The 26,457-nt window shown below is 45.1% G+C and overlaps 1 protein-coding gene across 1 annotated transcript in view; it reads left to right on the forward strand.

Moving 5' to 3' along the window:
- PAPPA (pappalysin 1) overlaps positions 1-26,457 on the forward strand; it is a 328,178-nt gene that overhangs the window by 81,263 nt on the left and 220,458 nt on the right. Inside the window, exons 6-7 of the mRNA XM_056860765.1 lie at positions 9,206-9,327; positions 23,568-24,075. Coding sequence (XP_056716743.1) covers positions 9,206-9,327; positions 23,568-24,075 — 630 coding nt within the window. The remainder of the gene's footprint in view (positions 1-9,205; positions 9,328-23,567; positions 24,076-26,457) is intronic.

Consider the following 26,457-nt stretch of genomic DNA (forward strand, 5'->3'; position numbering starts at 1 on the left):
ACGGGGTGGTTTGTCAGTGCCTTCCCCAGTCATCTTTGCTTTACCCCCGCAAGCTGAGTGTTCATTTCACCGACCTCGGAAGGATGGAAGGCTAAGTCAACCTTGAGCCGGCTACTTGAAGCCGAGTTCTGCCGGGATTGAACTCAGGTCGTGAGCAGAGCTTGGACTGCAGTACTGCAGCTTACCACTCTGCGCCACGGGGCTCCTTAGTTTAGGGGGTGAAAAATGAAACAGGTTTTGCTTGAGGTGTTATCAGTTAGTCGGGCTTTGACCCTGATTAGCTGCTAGGCATCTTGTTCAGCCACTTCCTCAAGCAAGTGCTTGTGCAAGCAGGCGTAATATATTGCTTATCCCATTAAACACGATCCCCCAGTAAGTCTTGGAGAAATAGACGAGACAGCTCGCATAAGCAAGAAGCCTAGTGTCTGAACTGGCCCTTTGTTTCCCCAAATTCACCTCCGCTACCACCATCATCTTCTCTCTTTTTCGAAAGGGTAAATTGAGTTCTCGCAATATGTATTTAATTTATATTTCATAAAGCAGTTATTGTATGTTAAATAAATTCCATCTGCCTATTAAAAACATATTGATACAAGGTTAATTGTTATGTAACAAAATACTTCTCTCCGACATACTTCTTCGACCTCAATCAGTATGTTTTTAATAACCCTTGGCTAGTTGGTACTTAAATAGACACACAATGGCCAGCCTGTTCGATCTAGGATTTCATACCAGAGTTATCATACCTTATGTAAACACTAGACTTCTTTTACAACCCCCTCCATTGAGGTTTCCATAGTGTGGAGTCGGCATAACTTGTGGATATCTAAGGAAACATAGTCCAAAAGTTATGTCACAGCTTTCTCAGTTTCTCAAGCCCAGGATAAATAAATCGTAGAATGGCTTTCAGAGGGCAGAGGTGGGGAACGGCACAAAATGTATTTTGATTTAATAATTGATTGATTGTCAGTTCCTGCTTGTTTACCTCCAGTCTAAGATCTATGTTCAGATTATTTATAGCGTACGCATCTGAGATCCAAACTAGATATTACAAGTACACATGGTTGCTGCTCATGCATATCTTTGGCCCATATCACCCCAGTAATATCTAGTAAAAAACGACGTGTGACACAGTTGGGATTTCCCTGCCTCTGCAAATGTCAGCCGATGACGTGGAGGTAGGATTGCCAGCCTCCAGGTGGTGATAGAGATCAGTTTACCTGGAGAAAATGGCAGCTTTGGAAGGTGGGCTCTATGGCATTATACCCCACTGAAGTCCCTCCCCTCTCCAAACCCCACCCCCATCAAGCTCCACCCTTAAAATCTCCAGGTTTTTCCCAACCTGGAGCTGGCAACCCTAAGTGGAGTGGACGTGAAAAAACTGTAAGTTAGTGGTAATCATTCCATGGTTCTCAAAGAGCCACTTTTACAGTTACTATCAGCCTGCACATCAGGGGGGCTCCCGGGATGGCTGTTTCAAGGTGGGAACCATCTGCCTTCCAAAGGCTCCACTGGGCAAGGGCCTTGCCCACTTTACTGAAACACAGAGCAGGTGTGGAACAGGGGACTTTGAAACCATCGAACATGCACTGATACGTTGGCCATTCTACCACGAAGTTAGATCAAAGCTTATTTTCCCCCTACTTGGTAAATTCCCTGATGAGTCAGTTGAGCTTTTGGCAAAGAAGCTATTAGGAGAAGACCCTCAGCTTATGCTCCAAACTGCCAAGTTCTGCGCTGTTGCTATTAAAATACGGAGAGCTTTATTAGAGAACGACTGTTAGAATATTTTACAATTTTATCAGTTTTAATGGGATAATTTTAACCAGGGGTTGCTTTTATTGACCTTACACCATTATATGTATGGGCAGTCTGTGATTCTGCGGTGCAAAACTATTGTGTCTGGAAATTTTGATGTTGGCACATGATTGGTCAGTCGACCGTATTTATAAACTTGACTTGACTAGAGCAGGTGTCACATTGGGGAATGGTGGTCAGAAGAGCCACAGGTGGCTTCGTAGCCACTTTGTGAGTATCACTGCACTACATGCTGTTTTTAACGTTACTGTGAAGATACAGGTTGGAGCTGAGCATTAGCGATCCAGACTGGCAGCGGCCGTTATGGCCTCTATAACTCTAATATGGGCCTTAACGTGCCAATTTTTACCATGCTTTCATTTAAGAAAGGCCTGTGGATGTCAGTGGAAATTTGGACCACGTGACCAAGGAGGGGCTGTGGCTCAGTGGTAGAGCATCTGCTTGGCATGCAGAAAGTCCCAGGTTCAATCCCCGGCATCTCCAGTTAAAGGGACTAGGCAAGTAGGTGATGTGAAAGACCTTTGCCTGAAATCCTGGAGAGCCGCTGCTGGTTTGAGTAGACAATACTGACTTTGATGGCCCAAGGGTCTGATTCAGTAGAAGGCAGCTTCATGAACATCACTGCAGAAATGGCACCAAATATGGCTGACTCGTGACCTGCCTGCCTGCCTGGCCTATATTATTGACAAGCGCTCACTGTGTGACCTTACATTATGTGTTTTTTTGACCCTGCTCAATATTCCCAGTAGTTGCTTTGAGGGCCATGGGCACTTGCAGCATAATGGATGAACTGTTCTACATTGTGTGGGTTTAAGGTTGCCAACCTCCAGCTGGTGGCTGGAGATCTCCCGGGATTACAAATGATCTCCAGGTGATAGAGATCAGTTCACCTGGAGAAAATGGTTGCTTCGGAAGGTGGGCTCTGTGGTTGCTTCGGAAGGTGGCCTCCCCTCCCCAGACCCCACCCTTCTCAGGCTCCACCCCCAAAATCTCCAGGTATTTCCCAACCTGGAGCTGGCAACCCTTTGAGGGCTGTGTTTATCTTGTGATAAAGAGATAATTTTCAGCAGGATCAATGTACTTCAGCGCTTCTTTTTGAGAAAATAGGATTACTTAGGAACACTTTGGAATTAAGAAATATGTGCACATGTCTTATAAATGAGTGACTGAATGACGCAGTCCCATGTTATCTGCACATAACCCAGGCAGAACATGTGCTGGATGGGAAAAGGGATTGAATCTTTTTCCCACACCAAAAATACAAATCACAATACTCAGGTCACATGGTATTTGCTGGTCACACTCTTGCCTATTGTGTAGTGTGGTATGTGTGATGGGTTTATCAGTGCAGAGTGAATTGTGTTGCTTCTTTGCAAGACTGAAGTTTCAGATCCTATAACGTACTAAAAAGAGCTCTGTAGTTCTAGGAGATGACAGTGAAAAATGAGGCATCAATAATTAAAAGCATTGTCGTATGCCACCACGGCTGCAAGACTGGTTTATGCAGCTAAATGGAAATCATCGGATATTCCAGACAAAATGGATTGGATACAAAAAATGTTAGAATTGGTAGAAATGGCTAAACTTACAGCACTGGTTAACCAAAAAGACAATATACAATTTATGGGAGAGTGGGAGGCTTGGAGAATGTATTGTGAAAATGAATTGCAAATGGGGAAATTTGAGGGTTATTCTCTGATCTAATCCATTTTATACTATTTTTAAGGATGTTTCTATAATTGAATATATACTCACTGGAATAATGAGTTATATGATAGATTATAGATACTTATGAATTATATATATATATATTTATGAAACGTCTATGATTGCTTTAAATATAATTATATATTCATAGTTATTTAGTAATATAAGGATTAGAACTGTTGTCAAAAGAGTACACACATTTATAAAGAGATAGACTGAGATGAAGGGGAAGTCATATTTTTTATCTTTAATATATTTGTAATTTCAACAATAATTAATTATTATTTTTCCTTTTTACTTTTTAACTTGATGACTTTTATTATTGTTGATATTTGTGTTTAAATGTTTTGGAAAATAAAAAAAAATATTATAAAAAAAATAATTAAAAGCATTGTCCTCCCCCACCCAATCCGATATATCAGGCCAGCCTAAAATGCCTAACTAAAGAAAGTTAGTCAAAAAGGGCAAGAGTCCAGTAGCACCTTAAAGACTAACAAAAATATTTTCTGGTAGGGTATGAGCTTTCGTGAGCCACAGCTCACTTCTTCAGATAAAGAAAGTTAGGTAGAAGCTGAAATCCAAGCCAAGACGTCCATTCACCTATATCATCTGTTCTTATGAACATCTGAAGTTTTCTTGTGCTGAGTTACCATATTGTTCCATCTGGTTTAGTACTGTCTACTCCGATTGGCTCTCAAGAAAAGGCCTTTTTCAAAACATGTTACCTAGGAAGTTGAAAGAGAGACCTGTGACCCTCTATTAGCAAATCAGAGATTCTACCATGGATCCACAGCTCTTAAATATAGATATGGCTTTTTGTCAACATATAAAGCTTCCTTGTACTGTGAAATGTACCGCCACTGATCTAGCCCATTATCATATACTCCAACTAGAAGCAGCTCTCCAGAATCACAAACAGACATCTTTTCTATCAATGCTAACTGAGGTCCTTGGGATTAAATCTTCCGTATACAAAGTAAGTGCTATCCTACTGAGTTACAATCCATCTCTCTATGCCTTCTTTCTTGATAGGAACAGCTCAACAAGGCAAGGGTCTTCCCCAACCTCTGCCACCTGAGAGCCTTTAGCTGGAGATGGGACCTTCTGCATGCAAAATGCATGCTTTGTCACTGAACTATGGTCCATTTTTTTCCAGGCCTGGCAATAGCTGTGCAGAATAGTAGACAGAGGTCTTCTATGACATTTCTGCATGTAGTTTTTAAAATGGTAAATTCAGGCAATTGAACCTGGGACTAGGGCTGTGCATTTCAATAAACCCGAACTGAAAATGAACCTGAAATTAGACGTTTTAGTAAATTTCAGGATTAGGGTTTACCGAATCCAAAAACCTGGGGATAAAGCCAAAGCTGAATAGGCGATTCCTGAAAAAGCCAAATAGATATTTGGCTTTTCAGGTTCGGCTATTCGCCTTTGCTCAGAGGCCCGGCTCTGTGCTTTCTCCCCTCTTTCTCCCCTCTTTCTTTCTTTCTCCCCCTTTTCTCCCCTTTTTCTCCCCTTTTGCTCTCTTTCTTTCTTTCTTTCTTTCTTTCTTTCTTTCTTTCTTTCTTTCTTTCTTTCTTTCTTTCTTTCTTTCTTTCTTTCTTTCTTTCTTTCCCACTTTCTTTCCCACTTTCTTTCTTTCCCACTTTCTTTCTTTTCTTTTCTTTTTTTGGACTGGTTTTGTTAGGGCTCCATAGCTGGGGCCCTTTTGAGGTAGAGGTTGTGTAATTGGAGCCAACTTGGTCTGACCAACTGACAGCAGTGAGCTGACCTGATCTGCACTTTAAAAGACAGGGCTCACCCAGTCCGGAGAACATGAGTTTCCGTCAGCTACTCATGGCCCTTCTGAAGAAGACTTCCTCACCTGTGTGGATGAGTAATCTCCGTAACATGAGCTGCCTTGGTCATGACTTCAGCTGGCTCTGATATCGTTTCCCTGCACAGTGACCATCTCTTGGAGTCAGATTTTTCATGACCACCACAATAAAGGACTTCTCACAGGATGTCATTTGCCACCAAAAGAAATGTTTTGCATGCCTTATTTCTCTTGCATTTAAGCCTTTTTTCCCCCTCTGGAAGCTAATTTGCATGAACATCATGCAAGGTGACCCAGAAACAAAGGCAGTGCCCAGACTTTGAGGCGCCAGCCTGGAATCGGCTTTTTCCACCAGTCCTCAGCAACACTGAACTTTTGAACCTGGAAACTGATGGACAGCTCAGCTCGCAAATGCCTGGAGGATGACCACTTTGTGTACCCATAAAATTGGACCCCCTGTCCCAAAGTTCACCACAATTTGGTGGTCGTCGAAGGACAGTCCCTCGCAGCCACACTGCAAATTTGGGAACTCTCCCTCCAAAAATGCCCCCCTAGGAGCTTTGGAAAAATCCCTATTGACTATTAATGGTCCTGAATTTTTCAGGAAACCCAAAAATAAGCCATTACTGGTGTTGGTATTTGGCTTATTTTGGGTTTACCCTGCAAAATCAGTCCCAAAAAACCTGAACTTGAAATTTACCAATTATTTTTCTCCGCACAACCCTACCAGGGACCTTTTGTGTGCAAAGGCTATGCTTGCCTACTGAGATACAGCCTCCTCCTCAATGGGAAAAACCTGCTCCTTTGAGGGTGGGGGAAAGCAAAGCTTTGCATTTGGTCACATAGAAGATGTGTGGGCCACTGGTGACTAGGATGCAACAGTGGTCATGCAATGTATCTCTATGCTCAAAGCTTTCAGAGAAGCATTGCAATCCGAGGGGCCTTGTGCTATACAAGGCTCCTTTCCAATGTATACCCCACCTGTCATAGTGATGGGCACTTTGCTAGTTTCAATTAAATGGGAGAGCTGAGTGGAAGCAAAAGGGTGAAAAAGGAAAAAAGGCCCATTCATTTCCTGCCTGCATCAAAGAACTCTTTTAATCTTGTTATTATTCCCACCCATTGATTGGAAAGGGTGTTACTCAATATATGCCAGATTGACGCAGGCAGGTATTGTTAACAAAGCTATTGTGGAGTCCCAATTGGGCAAGAACGCCTCGAGTCTATCTCACAAGCCAGCTCGTCTTCATCCTAGAGGCGGCAGTCATTTCCGCTGTTCCATCGATCGCTATCTCTCTTAATTCTTCCACAATGTCAGTGATTTGTGCTGTGGATGCAGTGTGGGTTTTTTTTTTGGGGGGGGTAATATTTAGATGATTGGGATGATTGCATTTGCTCATTTAGCTGGCTAGCTTTAATTTCCCTTGGAAAAAACTCCATGTCACTAAGGACATATAGAAGGGATCCCAGGATTCCAAGAGGTGTGTTTTTCCTCTTGCTATGAAGCTGGGCTTAGACAGAAGCACCCCTGGTTAGGGTGGAAGGCAATTCCTGGAGTGAGCACAAAGCATACTTTCCAAGAAGCGTGATTTTAGACTAGTCAGAAGCTGGAACTAAGGTCTGTTTTGTTGCTCTCTAAGACTGTGCCCAGATGGCTATAATTTAACCTTCCCACAATTGGAAAAAGCAGATGACTTATCTGAAACTGGGATCCAATAAACTCCAATTAAGTTTCAACATTTTTTTTAAGTAGGTTGTAGTAGACGTCATGTTTTGGAATATTTTGTGCATGGAGATTAGTCTCAAGTACTGATACCTCTGAATTTATCCCAGATCAGAACTCTACCTGGAATATTTCATTCTGATCATAGTTGTCCATGTTGTTGACATGGACATCACTTCACATGTATTCTTTTTGCTTCTTTTCCATTTCATGCCCTGGATTTTTTATGTGTGTTTGCAAAGGTGTACACATTTGACTAAACTTGGGGGTATGTGTTATTATGGAAGAATAAATTTCAGTAAGTATCAAATACATAGCAAATGTATTCAGATGTACATATACTTTGCATGAATTCGTGACATCATTGGTAGGCTATATAATGGTGGTTTAGTGGTTACGAGCGGTGGGCTCTAATCTGATGAACTGAGTTGGTTTCCTCACTGCTACACATGAAGCCAGCTGAGCAACCTTGGGCTAGTCACAGTTCTCTTAGACCTCTCTCAGCCCCACCTACCTCACAATGTGTCTGTTGTGGGGAGAGGAAAGGAAGGTGATTGTAAGCGGGTTTGATTCTCCTTTAAAAAAGATAGAGAAAATTGGCATAGAAAAACCAACTCTTCTTCTTCTTCAATAGAGCAAAATAGGAGCAAGTATGGAACATTTGTCTAATTACATTTTTAACCAGAATTTGAAAATGGGTACTGCAGTGGATTCACTAACTCTGGTTATGTGGCAATCCTGGTTACATTAATTGATTGGCACTGATGTGCATATAGTGCTACGCCATTGCTAAAGCAAACCAGGGAAGGAAGGGTAACTTTGGGCATGACTGGTGAGAAATAGGTAGCATGTAAGGCCATAGAGCATTCCCAGATAGCTAACCATTGTTAGGAGAACAGGATGCTTTAACTGTATCAGGTTGATGAGATGTGTTTGACAATGTAAATGTAACAAATGTAAATATATAGCTATATAGAGATATTTGAAATTGTATTAAAGGTCATTGTTTGTGGTAAACAGGTACAACCATGCAGGGATGGTATTTGTTCATTCCCTCCTAAGGGGTCTTACACCATACTTAATACCATATTTTGAGCTTTTCCTACAAATGAATCACCCAGGTATGAACAAATGTTTTTGAGTGATTAACATACCATGATCTTCACGGCTACATCAATATAAACTAACTGCTGAATTGTTGTGTGAAAGTTGTTGGGATCATAAGACTTTGGGTTATGCAGTAATTCCTTCCTTCCGCTCTACCTCTCCTTTTAGTAATTCAAAACAGGGAATGGGATTGAAACACTACAGAGTAATTGACCACCCCCTTAGTATAAAGTGACACAGGTTAGTTGGGGGACCCCATCAAAAATATTTTTGTACTCTTTTCGTGATGACCTCATTGTTTTAAGAGGTTAGTATTTATTTGCCCTGACTTGGATTGTCCAGGAGAGCCCGATCTCGTCAGATCTCAAAAGCTAAGAGGGTTGGTCCAGGTTAGTATTTGGATAGGAGACCACCAAGGAATTCCAGGATAGCTATGCAGAAGAAGTCAATGGCAAACTGCCTCCCAAGGTCTCTTGCCTTGAAAACCCTATGTGGTTGCCATAAGTCAGCTACAACTTTATGGCACTTTACACACACACACACACACACATACACAATATTTATTGATTAAAATATTTATATCCCCTTTCCTTGTGTCTCAAACCGGCTGACAAATCACAATTTAAAACATACAAAATAAAACCCCAAATAACCCCGCTTTAAAAAAAAAAAAAACTTGCAGTCACACATATGGCAGAGTATAAAGGGTGGGTTATATAATTCTACATTTAACATTTACAGGAGGGAGCTATTTATTTAAAAAAAAGACACAGATCTTACTAATTATCTTATCTCTTTAATTGAACTTATACTTCTGAAACATACAGAAATGGGCTTTGCAAGCCATTAGCTACAAAGCTACCAAAGGGCAAAATGTGCCTCCCCACCCCTTTCCATGGTGCCATTAAGAAAGTGGGGGTTAAGTGGAATTCAACTTGACGTCTTGTCCCATTTCATTCAGCTGAATAAGCACACCATTCAACTGTTACTAAGTTGGTGCATTGTCTTTTTTTTCTTATTTCCTGGCCTCCTAGAGAAGTGGGATCAGCATGTGATCTATGCGTGGAAGGCCGAATCCTAGCGCAGTATGCTTTCAGCGCCTCCTCGCCAATGCCGTGTGACCCATCGGGCCACTGGAGCCCACGGGAAGCAGAAGGTGAGCCTTGCTCTGGGGATGATGGGGGAGGGACTGGAAGGGACGAGAGTGGAGACGAGAGGACCGAAAAAGCAAAGCAAGAGGCTGAGAAAAAAAAGTTAACAGAAGGATTATTAAACTCAGCGCAGATTTCAGGTGCAAGCCAAGCTGCAAAAGGAAAGGGAACAACATGGGGTCCCGGTGTGAAAACCAGCATGCGTGCTGCTCTGAGATGTCTCCCCTTGTTTTGAAACCCTGAGGAGCTGAGCCAGTGCTGCCAAGACAAAAGCCACACTTTGATCTGCCTGATCGATATGATTTGCATTGTAGATGAAAGAAAAGAGGGAGGAATGGAAGAGTCTGTGCCTAGATCCTGGAGGGGTGGTGGTGGAGGAGATCAATAAGATTTGCTTTGTGAATCAAAACAGGGCTGACAACCGAAGGCCCCCATTTACTGCAAGCCACAATATGTTTGTTTAACAATCCGGACTGTTGTACATTGGCTGCTGCTTTTACTGAACAGCACGCAACCTCATAATGCATCTTATCAATCAATCAATCAATAATTTATTTGCAGTCATAGACCATCAAGTGAGATGAATTTGCATAGTCAAATAGCATAGGATAAAAAACAAATACAAAATAGATTTGCTATTAAAATGGTTAAAATGGTTAAAAATGGCAAGATTATCGAAGTGCATAACTAATTAATATCTGAGCAAATACTAAATGTGGGTAAGATTAGAATGCTTGATAATATCCTAAAATTACAGAGGCTAAAACTAGAAGGAAAAATAAACAAACAAACATGTATCCAAACTGCAGGATCAAACAGTATTCGTTCTCTATTTTCTTAGCTATTGTAAGTTTTATACAATCAAATTATCTCAGAAGAATTCAAATGCCCATTTTGTCCAGCTCAAGTAGACTCCCTAGCCCACGTTGTTTTAAGATGTTCACAAAATAATACTGCATGAAATAAATATATTGCTCCCTGGATAAAATAGCTAAAGACACTTTCTGAGAAGTGGATACTGCATCTTCTTCTGTCAAGTAGATCGGTAAATTGCATGAGAGATGTGGCAATTTTTCTCTTTATAGCTAAAAGTTAATTAAAAAAATTTAAATGTGAAATGGTAGATGAATATGGCTGTTAAATGTAGGGAAGGGAAGAATAATGTATCTTAAATATTTCTGGGGCTGTTTCTTAGATGGCATGGAAAGCAGTGAGAATGGTGGCAGCATGAACGGTTTGCGCTTCCTCTCCCTGGGTTTCTGGGACTCGTGAATGAATGGTGGAAATATTCCTTGTGGGGAAATGTTCTGACTCTGCATTTGGAGGATGGGGTGTACCTCCCTATGGAGGGTATATTTATTTGTGCTTTAAACTGTAGTGGATGGCATTAGTTTGCGCCGAGTCCTGACTTCAGTAGGACTTACCACCACTTCTGACATGCTGTTTAGTAGTTCTGATCCGCCGCTTCCATTAGAAAGGGAGAGAACTATCCATGAGGATGCATTCCCTGGAGAGGGGAGTTTTGCACACTTTCTCGTCACTGTAAGGGCCAAATTAACACCACCCTTGGGGGTGGGGGCTCCTGCCTTCCCTCCAAGCCATTTTTCCACGATGAAACAGCATGGGGGTATTTTCCTGTTTTTGTCGTTCCATGTGCACAGAATACTCCATGACTCCATGTTCAAAGCAAGGAAATAACCCCCCCCATTTCTAGTGGCCACCTCCCTCATTGTTGAGCTGGGCCCCTGAAGAGGTTCTTAACAATCAGACTGCTCATACAGGAGCAGGTCCTTTAGATACCCAGGTGGCCCAGACACCAGAATAAGAAGAAACCATTTAAATTGTGCCCAAAAGCTAATAGCCAGCCAGTGGATTTCTTTCAGATGTGGTGAGATAGGTTACCTGTACCCCGTGCCAAGCAGCAATGTTGCTGCTACATCTTGGGCCAACTGGAGTTCCCAAACTGTCTTCCAGTTATTTAAAATGGAAGAGATCAGTGCCTGGATAACCACTGCCAGATCTTACCTCTCCAGGAAAGTTCACAGCTTGTACACCAGCTGGTTAAATGTGCTTTGTGCTGTGGGCAAGATCTGAGTATCAATCACTAAGCATTAACCTAACAGCATCTCCAAGCTGTAATCTTTCTTTCTTTCTTTCTTTCTTGCTTGCTTGCTTGCTTGCTTGCTTGCTTGCTTGCTTGCTTGCTTTGCTGTCAGGATGCAGCCATCTTATGGTGACCCTGTAGGATTTTCAAGGCAAGAGACTTTTGGAGGTGGTTTGCCAACGCTTGCCTCCACGTCACAACCCTGGTATTCTTTGGAGGTCTCCCATCCAAATACTAGCCAGGGTCAGGGCCGAGAGTGTGTGACTGGCCCAAGGTCATCCAGCAAGCTTCCATGGCATGAGTGGGGATTTGAACCTGAGTTTCCCAGGTCCCAGTCTGACACTTAACCACTACACCATGCTGGCCCTTTAGTGGGTGAGAAGTTCTATACAGAGCAGGCTGTATCCCTCTCTCTGATCTATAGTATTGACCAATAGAGCTTAAGCATTGTGTGTGTGTGTGTGTGTGTGTGTGTGTGTGTGTGTGTGTGTGTGTGTGTGGATTGGACTTCAGTTTATTGGTCCTTGTCCCACCCAGTACCACACATGAACACATGAAGCTGTCGTGTACTGAATCAGACCCTTGGTCCATCAAAGTCAGTATTGTCTGCTCAGACTGGCAGTGGCTCTCCAGGCTGAGGTCTTTCACATTACCTACTTGCCTAGTCTTTTAAACTGGAGATGCTAAGGATTGAACCTGAGACTGTCTGCATACCAAGCAGATGCTCTACAAACGGAGCCACAGCCCCTCCAAACCGCAGAATGTCTTCTGCCACCTAATTCTACTGGAAAGGAGAAATAGAGTTGATCTCCTGTTGATCTCTCCCGGTGGTTTCATGTAGATGTGAAACTGCATGTGGAGTAAGACAGAACCGGTGGGACTCCATAGAACAAGCATCAAGGTATCAAGCAGCAGTCACCCAGCACCCCTTCTTGGAACCAATCAGCCAGGTAGGAATCAAGCCACTGGAGCATTGTCCATCCAGCATCAGATGTGCCACAATACCATGGCCAGATATACCATGCTGTCTGAAAGCTCCAGGAGAATCGGTTGGGTCACACTTCTTTCTGTTTCCTTCCTGGCGAGACACCATCAGGACTGTTGCAGGATCAGGAGAGAAACCAGACTGAAATGGGTAATAAATAATTGGTGTTATCCAAGACAGCCCAGAGGCAATATCTGCTGACATTCTACAGCCCTTCACATCATCTTGGTCTGTGGAGGGCTTCGTTGGAAGGGGCCTCCTTCAAGGTAGTTGGAATCTAATCCTCACTCAAAGAAGCATTCACTGCTCCCTGAGCCCAGCTGTGTAATCCCCTCCATCAAGATGTAAGCAGCCAAGATGGGCAAAGGTCAAGCGCACAGGTGGTGGGCCGCACCCTTCCGAACAACTTGTCAACATCCTCCGGTAGCAGCAACCAGAAAAATCATCCAAGCCACTTCGACCTGACGGTGTTCGGAGACTGATCTGCAGAAGTAATGGCATCCAGGGCAGAGCAGTTGCAAGTCCAGAGTCGCTACGCAGAGACAGGCCATGTCAAACCTCTGTTTGTCCCTTGCCTTGAAAAGCCTACAGGGTTGCCATCCGTCAGCTGTGACTTGACGGCACTCACTATCCCCAAACGAGTTGCTATCCCCATTTCATGTGGCAATTACTTCCAGACGTTACTTTTTCAAAACAAAATGCATAAAACATTCCCCTTGGAGAGTCAGAGTGAAGAGCCACTCTTCTTTTACCCTGCCTTTCTTCCAATAGGGATTCAAAGTCATAGGTCATTTATTCATGGCTGTTTGCTGCGGTTTCGATGCTTTGTTGCTCTGGACCTTATTTTCGATTTTTCACAGCTGCCCTGAGGCAGCCCATAAAATTCACAGCAAACCAGCAGCACCTCAAACCTGTGTTGCTACGATCTTTCCCTTTGCCTCGCCCTTTCTGCCGGAGGGTCCCATGAAAAACTCCTGGAGTCGGATTTCTTCTCCCCGCCCATCCTGGCAAATGTCTCCTCCCTCTCCTATGTCTCCCCACCCATAGGGGCGGCTATTGGCCAAGGGTTCTTTTTTGTTCCAACCAGAAGCCTGCCCCTTTTCGTGCGCTTTGCGCGGCCACTAGATCTGCACTTGAGTGCCGCACCAAATCCAAATCTCTATGGCAAGATTACAAGAGATGTGTGGCCTCCCATGCATAAATGGCCCTGGGCGCTTTGGCTGCTGCACTAATGAAGAAAGAAAAAATAAGGGGGAAACAAAGAGGTGGAGGTGAAGAAAAAAAGGAGCGCAAGCGTAAATCACAAGGGAAGAAGTAAAAAGAACTATTCCAGAGGGGGACGAAGCAACAGGTCAGGACATACCATCAAAAAGTGGGGGGGACTAAAAGAGAAACAAGGAAAGCAGACAGAAGCAGAAAACAGAAGTCAATGGGAAAACGAATCCAAAGCTGAAGGGGAAGGTGGGGAAAACCATGCCGAGTCAAAGCAGAAAGGGAGACAAGAGCCGTTTACGCAGGGGAGATTTTGCCTTGGATTTGCCGCTCTCTCTAGATGCATATTTTCCCCATCCAAATTCTCAAAACTCTGCATTGGGGGTTTATTGTTGAGGTTTGAGAATTCGGATGGGGGAAATGTGCATCCAGAGAGCGGCAAATCCAAGGCAGAACTCCCCATGCATTCGGTTGCATGAAAGTGGAGTTGAGCAGTTTGGAGCCCAATAGGACTTCTCCTTCCCCCTCTCCTTTGGATGTCTCTCCTCTATGGAGCTGCGATGGGCGGAGTTGTGACGGAGGTGGGGGCGGGCCTCAACAGTGAGCTTGTCGGCAGGGGGAGGGCTGAAACGCCAGGGGCAGACACAACCGCTGTCAAATGCTGCGGCCTTTTTCTCATGAGTAATCCAAGCTACATCGGGCTTTATGAATTAGATTTGCATCCATGAATAACCTTTTAAGTTCGGGGTTTTTTTTACTCCGCCTCAAGGGAGCAGCAATTTTTTGAATGAATAATTGACCATAGAATAGGACTGGACAAACCTGGATTCAGATTCCCACACTGCCAAGAAGCTCACCGGGTGACATTTAGGGCAGTCAGACATTCTCAGTTTAGCCAGCTTCACAAGTCTTGCGAGGGTACAAGGCAGGAGGAAGAACCATAAAGTTCTCAGAGGAAAGGAGGAATAAAATGTAATGGGTAATGATGGATGGATGGATGGATGGATGGATGGATGGATGGATGGAAGGATGTTGTCTCTTTAATCTGCTGCTCATCAGTTTCATTGGATGATCCCGAGTTCAGGTTTGAGAGAAGGGGACTGTTTTTTCTTTCCACAACATACAAAGTTTTATAAATCCTATTGTTTTAGTCTTTACTTTTCTTTTTTTGTAAAATGAATATACCCAGGATGTATCGTCATTCCTTGAAGGGAAGAGACTCCAACCTTTTAGTTGTCCTTTTCGGCATTTCCCTCCATCACTGCAATATCCCTTTTGGAGATGGCATGACCCGAACTATCTCCCAAGACTAGTGATGCCAACCTCCATGTTGTGGCTGGAGATCTCCCGCTATTACAACTGATCTCCAGGTGACAGAGATCAGTTCCTCTGGAGAAAAAGGCTGCTTTGGCCATTGGACCCTATGCCATTGAAGTCCCTCTCCTCTCCAAACCCCACCCTCCTCAGGCACCACCCCCAAAATATCCAGGTGATCCCCAACCTGGAGCTGGCAACCCTACCCAAGACCCAATTCAAATCTGAAAATAATTACAGTCTGGACCTGGATGGGCCAGGCTAGCCTGATCTCGTCAGATCTCAGAAGCTAAGCAGGGTCAGCCCTGGTTAGTATTTGGATGGGAAACCACCAAGGAATACCAGGGTTCCTATGCAAAGGAAGGCAATGGCAAACCACCTCTGTTCATCTCTTGCCATGAAACCCTCAAAACGGGTTGCCATAAGTCAGCTGCGACTTGACGGCACTTTACACACACACAAAATAAAGCAAGGTAGAGTAGGGGTCATGTCAGAAGCACAAGGAGGAGAATGTTCCTTCTGTTCTGCTACAGGGAGAGACTCTCTTTACCAGAAGTGCCAGCAAGCACACTTGATTGATGAGTCGCACCATAAAATTTGCAACTCACATACATTGTTTGCATAAGTGGGATTGGGCACCATGAGTATGAAGGCTTCTTCAGTGTAATCTATGATGTACCACCATAAAACACTGGCTGCTTATCATCTCACTGCCAATTTCAAGAATGCTGTGGAGCCAGCTGAGAATCTGTGGTTAGGACTAGTCAGGTGAGCTATTGTGGTCTCTCAGCCACGAAAACTTTCTTCAATCATGAAAGTGCAGAGGTACATCCTGCATCCGCCCCTGTGACTGGCAGGCAGCATGAAGCCTTTGGATAGGCCGGTTATGTTATACATAACAAGAGCATGACCTTCTGTTGTTGCCTGGTCTGCAGAACAGTATCTTCTCCCTGATGTATTTTGGCATCCAGCTGAAGATGTTCCTCAATCTCCCAGTTCCAGCAATGAATCTTATGGGTCTTGGATTTATAAATACATCATCCAGGTCTAGATTTTATTGTTTGGTACCCCTAGTCCTGCCTGCCCTGAATTTAGCATAGGGTTGGCTTTATCACACAGATGCTCACACGTGAAGCTGCCTTATAACGAACCAGACCATTGGTCCATCAAGGTCAGTACTATCTTCTCAGACTGGCAGCAGCTCACCGGGAGATCATATGGAAGTCGTCGTATCACCTGATCCTTTTTAAATGAGGGGCATGAGGGATTTTAGAGCCCCGTGGCGCAGTGTTAAGCTGCAGTACTGCAGTCCAAGCTCCGCTCACAACCTGAGTTCAATCCCGACGGAAGTTGGTTTCAGGTAGCCGGCTCAAGGTTGACTCAGCCTTCCATCCTTCTGAGGCTGGTCAAATGAGTACCCAGCTTGCTGGGGATAAAGGGAAGATGACTGGGGAAGGCAATGGCAACCCACCCCGTAAACCAAGTCTGCCTAGGAAACGTCGGGATGTGACGTCACCCCATGGGTCAGGAATGACCCTGTGCTTGCACAGGGGACCTTTACCTTTTATGAGGGATTAAACCTGAGACCTCTGGTATGCCCAGCAGATGCTCTTCCCACTGAGCCACAGCCCCTCTCCAGGACTAAACTGAGATGAGTCTGTGACTAGAATCTCTTAATTTTAAAACTAGTTAGCCCCAACAGGTTTATTCGAATGTTGGGTATACAGGTTGAGTATCCCTTATCTGGACTGCTTGGAACCAGAAGTGGTCTGTATTTCAGATCTTTCCATATTTTGGAATATCTGGTCCCCACTCTGAGGCAGAGAGAGTGAAGCAGCTTCTAGCAGCCTCTCACAGAAGTGCCAGTGGTCTCCTCCTCCCTGTGTTTTCTCCCTCTGGCTGGTGTAGTCATCTCTCTTCATCTCCTGCACGTAAGTGGGTTCCCATGGCTGAAGTCAGAAGAGGCTGGGCGGTGCGGATGTGCCTGCATGCCGGTTCAAAAGGTCCGGTTGTCGGATCATTCACGATAGCGGATGTCCAGATATGGGATACTCAACCTGTAATTCCCTGTAGAAGGGTTACGTTCTTTCTAACCCTGTCCTCTCAGGACGCTTCCACACTTTAAAGCTCTCCTCTGAGTAAGCCTGCAACAGCTCCACAAAAGGAAAAAGACAGGGACAGTACGTCCTCTTTCTCCGTTGTGTCACAGAGACAATTACAGCTTTGGGAAGGCTAATTAACTCAGGAAGAAGCATAGGAGGAAGGTGTTAAACACTCCCTGTTCCCAGCAGTCCTTACCCAATCTTAAATCATGTATATATGTATGTATTTCTGTCCCAGTTTTCTCCCCATGGGGGACCCAAAACATCTTACACAAAAATGTAATGGAGGCAAACAAACAATGGCCATTTGTGCAGGGTCAATTCTGCTCCTCGCTCCATGCTGTTTTTTTTTAAAATCCGACCTTTAAAATGACTATTCACAGTCCTGATGCAAGAGGAGAAAGTCAAACAAATTCCACCCCCCACTCACCTGCTCCTTGGTTCCTTCGTTTGCATAGCCATTAGCAATGGCTGTAAGCCATGGCTGGGATTCTGCATGCTTCCTTCAGTGAATGCTTCAATGCGGGGGCGGAGCAAATATAAAAGGTCGTGTTAAAGGGGCTCTTAAGAAATATGAAGCTGGTATGTGCCAGCTTCACAGTGATGTCTGGAATAATGGTTCAGGATGAAGCAAAAAAAAAATGTGGAGCACTTCAGCCTGGAACGCACTGCTAATTACCAAGCATAAACGGCCAACAAATAATGTACAGGCCCTGCTGTGCTAGAAGAATCTCTATCTATGCTTAGGCTTAAATACCTGTAACAGGCAGGGAAAACAAAATCTTATGCAGCTTCCAGACATGTTCCCACGATTCCACTCTGGGGCCTTTAAGTTAGTTTTTAAAATACAGCAAGAGATCCCATTCGCAAACCTCTCGTGCCATGCCATCTTTTTCTCTGAGACCCAGAGACTTCCTCCCTTAGCCTTGTCCCTGAGAGAGATGTTGCTACCCACCAAACTAGTGGGCTAGATGGAATGATGATACTGTGTAAGGCAGATTCATTAGCCATAGTAACCATGTGAGACTGCCAACTACCTTAAAAACCCACTATGTATCTCTCATCCCCCCCCCAGTTTGGTCCACAGACAGGTGTTTCCTATCCTTCCTATCTGGGATTGACTTAATTGGAAGCCTTTGGCTGCAGCCCTGGAGCCTCCAAAACACTTGTTCTCCAGCAGAGCTATGATCCCACCTAAACCTATCCTGAAACATATTTAATGCAGTGCCGTGTGAAGTAAATGAGCATCCCAAGGTTGGGATGAGATTGAAATGTGAAAGCTCTCTGGTTGGATTAGAACAGGGGTCGGCAAACTCATTAGTCAAAAGAGCCAAATATCAACAGTACAACGATTGAGATTTCTTTTGAGAGCCAAATTTCTTAAACTTAAACTATATAGGTAGGTACACTGTTTATTAACTTAATAAAGTTTAATTAAAGTTTTAAGTCTTAATTAAACTATAGCTACACTGAATAAAACTTGATATCATACTTAATAGTGATCTTATTTATTGATAAAAATTAAATTGTAAGTCCCTGCCATTTCCCCCTCCCTGTCCGGAGTCCTCGTCTGGTGGCCTGGTCTACCGCCATAAAAGCCTATTGGTAGACCTGGCCTCCGGCTGAGTCCCATTGGGAGGCCAGGTCTACCCATTGGCTTTCTTGGCAGTAGACCTGGCCTCCAGAGGCCCATAGAAGCCAATTGGTAGACCTGGCCTCTGAAGGGGGACTTTTCCCCTCCTCGGAGGCCAGGTCTACCGCCAAGAAAGCCAGTGGATAGACATGGCCTCCCAATGGGACTCAGCCGGAGGCCAGGTCTACAAAAGGAAGCCGGTCCTGCCCAACAGCTGATAGGCAGGTGGGGGGGCAGGAACCGCCGAGCCCCCCGCCCAGCAATCGCGCGGCTAGAGGGGAAGGGAGGCTTTAGCCTCCCAACCATTGAGGGCAAGGGAAAGGGGGACCTGGCCATTCTCCATGGTGGGGGGGGGGAAAGAGAGAGACAGCGCGCCCGCTCGCCTGCTCTCTCTCTCTCAGGCGCGCCGGCTCCGCAGCCCGGCTGCCGGCGCAAGCAGGCGTGAGAGCAGGGGCTCCGAACCAAGTTTAGAGAGCCGCACTCAACGGGCCAAAGAGACGCATGCGGTTCGGAAGCCGCAGTTCGCAGACCCCTGGATTAAAATATCCCTATTTCGATGTCGTCAGCACTTTCTCAGAAGCAAATCTGTGAATCTTACGTTTTGCACCAGTTACAGTTTTCTCACTCCATTTTACCCTCCCCCCCTTAGTTAGGGTTTCCAGCTCCGGGTTGAGAAATACCTTGAAATTTTGGGGGTGGAGCCTGAGGAGGGTGGGGTTTGACAAGGGGAGGGCCTTCGATAGGGTTGCCAACTGCCAGGTAGTTAGCAAACCAAGAAACAGCAACAACTGCAGATAACAAAAAATACTTCTTTATGCTACCAAAGGCATATAAAAATACAACCAGTATCTGGTATGGTCATGGACAATGTCCACAATCAAATAAATGGCCACAAGGAAAGAGAAGTCCTAGAACATGACTAGGAGCATTTTTTTTCTTTCTTTTCCAAGAGGTAAGGTGATGGAACAATCCAACAGAAGTCCGGTTTCCTTTCTGTTTCGGCTAAAAAAACAGCCTTCCTCAGGGGCCACTACATGAACAAAATAAGCAATATGCAGTATATTGGCATAAAAATAATCATCACAATATCTTAATACAGATCAAAAAATTAATAGCATAATAGCATTTACAAAGTACTTACACGCTAGCTGTAAATTACAATGCTTCCGCGTTGGCAAAGTCGCCATGTACTGCCAGGTAGTAGCAGGAGATCTCCTGCTAATTCAACTGATCTCCAGCCGATAGAGATCTGATTACCTGGAGAAAAGTGGCCGCTTTGGCAATTGGACTCTATGGTATTGAAGTCCCTCCCCTCCCCAAACACCGCCCTCCTCAGGCTCTGCCCCAAAAATCTCCCTCTGGTGGCAAAGAGGAACCTGGCAACCCTAGCCTTCAATGGAGTATAATGCCACAGAGTCTACCTTCCAAGGCAGCCATTTCCTCCAGGGGAACTCATCTCTGTCACCTGGAGATCAGTTGTAATAGCGGGAGATCTCCAGCTACCACCTGGAGGTTGGCAACCCTGTCCTTAATATTAATGCATCTTACGTTATTTCTTTGCATCAAGTGTTTATATGTGAAGTATTAGAAGAGCCCTGCTGGATCAGGACATGGGTTCATTGAGTCCAGCATCCTGTTTCCCACAGCTGCCTATCAGAAAGCCTATAAGCTAGGCCCAGAGATTCTCCTTGTTTTTCCTGATGACTGGCATTCAGAGGGATACTAGCTCTGAACATGGCAGGTGTCTTTCGTAGTGATGGCTAGTAGCCCTGTCCTGCTCCTTTGTTTAATCAGTCTCTTTTAAAATCGTCCAAGGTTGTGACTGTCCCTACATCTTGTGGCCATGAGTTCTTTCGATTAATTAATTGTCTAACACACAAGTGGCATGTACATAAAACAGTGTAAAAGACTCAGCAGAAGTAGCAAAAACGAGGCAGAATGAAACCAAGGACAAATAACCACATACAAAATCAGAAAAGAAAGAAAGGGGGGAAAATGGCCAGATCAGCTCATGGCTAATACAATAGCCGCACTGAAATAGAGATGGTATGAGTGACAGGCAAAGCAATTATTTGGGCGGAAGTCTGCAGACACTTTTGAAAGAGATGGTCTTTGGCATGCATCTGGAGGGTTAACAATCCTGGAGACCCAAGAGCGGAAGCTGAACATTAGGGACCCCTGTTTTTGGAGAACATAATGTTAGTTTAATGCAGTGCTGCAGGATATACTTTGTGAAGGCCTTTTGTCCTGAGATTCCCCCCCCCCCAAACTTAAAATGTTTTCTTGTAGGATATGCAATTTCATCGTCATAAGGCCAAGAAAATCCTTTGGGTCTCCGTTTTCTGCTTCTCCAAGTTTGTTCCCCCTCCCCTTCCCCAATCTGGGATTCTTGGCTGCAAGTCAAGGTTGAACATGGATCTGTGTGCTTAAAATCCAAAAATTTGGATATGGGCGTTCCTTCCAGTAAACTCATTGGCTGGAATTTTTTGAGATGGCAAATGTGCAAAATGACAATGCATGCGAGAGGTGCAAAATCTGTTGGGGAGAGCAGCGAGGCAGTTCTGTAGAGCTGAAGGTGATGTTGAAGGTGATGTTAGAAGGGGTAACTTCTTTGTGCAGTAGGCAGACTGATCAGCACATATGGCTGTGAGGATGGCAGGGGTTGAGGAGAGAGAGAGAGAGAATGAGCACAAGAGAAATTCTCTCCTATTCTGTGCAACTTCTTTCTGACAAGCAACTGTTACCGAGAAACTATCCCATTCTAGGGGGATGGCTTTAGGGAAGAAAAGGTAACATTAAATAGTTGCAGACTAGGCAGAACTAATTGTGCAAGATGCAGAGACCCCAGATAACTCCATAATTTCTTTCCTCCCTCTTTCTTATGAAACAGGCTGAGTGTCAAATCAAATAAGGCCATAAGAAGAATCCTACTGGGTCAGACAAAAGGTCCTTCTACTCTAGTATTTAATTTCCAAAACCAGCCAGCCAGATTCTTCGGGGAAACCAGAAGAAAGCAACCCCCCCACCTTACTATCACTCCCCAGAATATTATTCAGCAAGGGCCTAACTTAGGGTTGCCAACCTCCAGGTGGTGGCTGGAGATCTCCTGCTATTACAACTGATCTCCAAGTGACAGAGATCAGTTCCCCTGGAGAAAATGGCCACTTTGGCAATTGGAGTCTATTGCACTGAAGTCCCTCCCCTCCCCAAACCCCACCCTCCTCAGGCTCCACCTCTCAAATCTCCAGGTATTTCCTAACCTGGAGCTGAACCCCTACAAGGGCCAGATATGACGTAAATGCCACTTGGTTGGGCCGGGCAATGCCTTGCCAGATCGAGAATGGGGGTGGGGGTGGCTGTCTTAGGGTTGCCAGGTCTGGATTGGGAAGCCCCTCCCCTCCCCAAACCCCACCCTCCTCAGGCTCCACCCCTAAAACGCCACACCAGTGGCAAAGAGGGACCTGGCAACCCTACATGGCATTGAAATCCCTCCCCTCCTCCAGCATTGCCCTCCTCCGGCTCTGCCCCAAAAATGTCCAGGCATTTCCCAATGCGGAGCTGGCAACCCTAATGTGATGCCATAGCAGCCACTTCCTCCAGGAGAACTGATCTCTAGTCTGGAGATTACTTGTGATTTTGGACCCCTCCCAGAGTTTGGTAACCCTATATCCTAACACAACCCAAGAATTGTCCACTATGCAAGAGAAGCAGTGTTGCACCCTTGCTCTTTGTATACCCTTCCTTCACTGTCTCACTCCTGTTTTTGCACCACTACAGCCACCAACACACAAGACAATATTTATTTACCTTGTTTCTTCCCTCTGTTACGTTTGGCTGCTTTCAGCATGTCTATTTGTTTCGGTTTTCTGTTGTCTTTATCAGCTTGTGGCCAGACTCTGCTGCCTTAGGTAGACTGTTTTTTGTGCTTTGGGCCTCTCCAGAATAATGTCCTTTCCCTCTGAGATCATGCTGTTCTTTTCCCCAGAAGGCCTCATTAGCCAGTAATATCCCTGTCCCATGGAATGGAAATGGTCAGAACAAGCTCTGCAGTTCTGGACTTAATAGGGTTGCCAACTGCCAGATACTAGCTGGAGATCTCCTGCTATTACAACTGACCTCCAGCCGATCAAGATTAGATCACCTGGAGAAAATGGCCGCTTTGGCATTTGGACTCTATGGCATTGAAGTCCCACCCCTCCCCAAACCCCTCCTCAGGCTCCACCCCAAAAACCTCCCGCCGGTGACAAAGAGAGACCTGGCAACCCTAGGACTTAAACTCAGGAGAGGAGGAACACACAAGCTTCCACTACTGGAGAGGAATGGGGAACCACAATTTTTAAATAAGTTCCATTCATTTCGAGCTGTGCTCAGGTTGTAGAGTATCTGCTTGGCATGCAGAAGGTCCCAGGTTCAATCCCTGGCATCTCCAGTTAAAGGGACTAGGCAAGTAGGTGATGTGAAAGACCTCAGCCTGAGATCCTGGAGAGTCGCGGACAGTCTGAGTAGACAATACTGACTTTGATGGACCAAGGGTCTGGTTCAGTATAAGGCAGCTTCATGTGTTCATGTGAGATGCAGAACAGGACTTATCTTGGTATAAAATTTTCTTATTTTCTAACTTAGAATATATACTGGTTGGTAAGCACCTCCTGAGACTCCACTGCTTTAAAATGCACTTGGAAAAAGTTACATGGCTAAATGTTTCCCATGTTATAAACTCCCTGCACATGTGAAAATTCGTTTGTCAGGGAGACATCTTGAGCTACTTTGAGGAAAGGATTTGTGTCTCTGAATTTGGGGATCTCACCGCCTGTGGAAAATCTCACAGATTGCACTTTTACCAAAATTCCCGCTGGTTTTTTTCCCCACTCTCCCTTTCTCTTTCTGCATTCCAGGTCACCCTGATGTAGAGCAACCTTGTAACCCCAGTGTTAGGACTTGGAGTCCCAACTCAGCAGTTATCAAGGAAACTGTCCCGCCAGCCTGTCCCGAGCCCCAAGGCTGCTATTTGGAGCTAGAGTTTCAATATCCGGTGATCCCAGAGTCTCTGACCATCTGGGTGACTTTCGTCTCAGAGGAGTGGGACTCCAGCGAAGCCGTGAATGACATAAAGCTCTTGCTGGTGAGTGGGCGGAATATCTCCCTCGGGCCTCAGAACTTCTTCTGTGACATCCCCATGACCATCCGTCTGGATCCCAAGAAGGTGAACGAGGAAGTCTACGGCATCCAGATCTACACCTTGGACGAGCAGCTGGAGATTGATGCGGCCATGATGAACTCTGTCCCGCAGAGCGGGCTGTGTGCTGACTGCCAGCCCATCGGGTACAAAATCATCCGGGACCCTCCTTTTCAGAAAGGCTCTTCATTCATCATTTCAGACCTCAGCCGGAAATTCGTTGACATGTGAGTATCGGAAGCTGGAGCAATGTGAAGAATTCTGGCATTATGTAAATGGCTTTGATTTGGGAGAAAACACACACACAGAGACACTTTAGGGAAAAAAAGAATGTTTATTGATATTTGTTGGTACAAGCCGTCTGCTGGTTTTGTGTAGGGTTGCCATCCTCCAAGTACTAGCTGGAGATCTCCTGCTATTACAACTGATCTCCAGCCGATAGAAATCAGTTCCCTTGGAGAAAATGGCTGCTTTGGCCATTGGACTCTATGGCATTGAAGCCCCTCCCTCCCCAAACCACGCCCTCCTCAGGCTCCACCCCAAAAACCTCCCGCCAGTGGCAAAGAGGGACCTGGCAACCCTAATTTTGTGGCCTGCATCAAGAAATACAATGTCATGGAAAAGCACTGTATCTGGGATTATTGCTAGGGTCACCAGGTCCCTTTTCACCACCGGAGTTTTTGGGGCGGAGCCTGAGGAGACTGGGGTTTGGGGAGGGGAGGGACTTCAATGCCATAGAGTCCAATTGCCAAAGCAACCATTTTCTCCAGGTGAACTGATCTCTATCGCCTAGAGATCAGTTGTAATAGCAGGAGATCTCCAGCTAGTACCTGGAGGTTTTTCAACAAATTACAGTCGTGTGGCACTTGCTATATAGACTATAAAACAACTTTTCCATGAGCAAGGCTTATATCTTATAATGTATTTATTTACAATCACTGAAATTTAACTTATACACGCCTATTTTTTGGCATATCCAATTTGGCGTGCAAACACACAAATATATTATTTTGCAATTCATACATTGATAGTTGAAATCTCATTTGAGGGTCTCCCGTTAGGCAGAACAAAGTTCCGGTAAGAATATCTTTGTTTCATTATTTTCCTTCGGCTGCCCGAAGTCACGGGAGACCCTCAAATGAGATTTCAACGATCAATGTATGAATTGACCTCCCAGAACCTGTTACCTGAGACTTATTAAATTGGAGATGACAAAGATAGAAGCTTTGTCAAGATGTAGACAAGCTGTAAAGTGTCCAGAGGAGGGCAACAAAGATGGTGAGGGGTCTGGAGACCAAGTCCTATGAGGAAAGGTTGAAGAAGCTGGGTATGTTTAGCCTGAAGAGGAGAAGACTGGGAGGGGATATGATAACCATGTTCAAATACTTGAGGGGCTGTCATAGAGGATGGTGCTGAGTTGTTTTCTGTTGCCCCGGAAGGTCAGACCAGAACCAGCAGGTTGAAATTAAATGAGTTTCCGTCTAGACATTAGGAAGAATCTTCTAACAGAGTGGTTCCTCAGTGGAACAGGCTTCCTTGGGAGGTGGTGGGCTCTCCTTCCCTGGAGGTTTTTAAGCAGAGGCTAGATGGCCATCTTTCAGAAATGCTGATTCTGTGACCTTAGGCAGATCATGAGAGGGAGGGCATCTTGGCCATCTTCTGGGCATGGAGTAGGGGTCACTGGGGGTGTGGGGGGGAGGTAGTTGTGAATTTCCTGCATTGCACAAGGGGTTGACCCTGGTGGTCCCTTCCAACTCTATGATTCTATGACCTGGGGACAGACTTGGGAACAGCACTGTGTGCAGTCAGGCATGCAGAAGGGCCCCGGTTCAGTGTCCAAAGGTTCAGATAGTATGTGAGAGGCCTCTGCTTGAGATGGAGAGCCACTGCAAGTCAGGTTAGATTCAGTGGCCTTGACTAGACCAATGGTCCAACTTAATAGAAGACAGTGTCATATGGGGAGGGGCTATGGCTCAGTTTGTAGAGCATCTGCTTGGCATGCAGAAGGTCCCAGGTTCAATCCTTGGCATCTCCAGTTAAAGGGACTAGGCAAGTAGGTGATGTGAAAGACATCTGCCTGAGACCCTGGAGAGCCGCTGCCAGTCTGAGTAGACAATACTCACTTTGATGGACCAATGGTCTGATTCAGTATAAGGCAGCCTCATATGTTTATGTGTTCGTAGAGACCTTTGCTAAATTTGAGTCAGTTCTAAAATGCATGGCTAAAAAATACAAAACATAAAAAGTGCCACTGATCTGGTTCAGAACATCTTTCTTTCGTCACGGTATGCTCCAATCAGCTTTTGCACTTCTCCGATTATGGCGTTAAGTGTTTACAGAGCAGAGAGAATGCGTGCTAAGCAGTGTCAAGGTTTCTCGGAGGTCGGGTTTCCAGGAGTAGGAAACTGGCAGTCGGTTGGACAGTGCCAGAGACGAGGTGCCGTTTCAGGCAGATGGAAGCGGCAGCCAAAGAACAGAATGGTCAGAAGTGGATAACTTTAGTCCAAGTCAGGCAGAAAGTCCAGGTCCAAAAGCAACAGTTGAAGATGAAAGGAGAATTGTCCAGGGCCAGCAAGAGGTCAAACCGACCTGGCTAAGAAGAGGACTCT

This window comes from Euleptes europaea, chromosome 14, assembly GCF_029931775.1.
Source record: "Euleptes europaea isolate rEulEur1 chromosome 14, rEulEur1.hap1, whole genome shotgun sequence".
NCBI classification, from domain to species: domain Eukaryota; kingdom Metazoa; phylum Chordata; class Lepidosauria; order Squamata; family Sphaerodactylidae; genus Euleptes; species Euleptes europaea.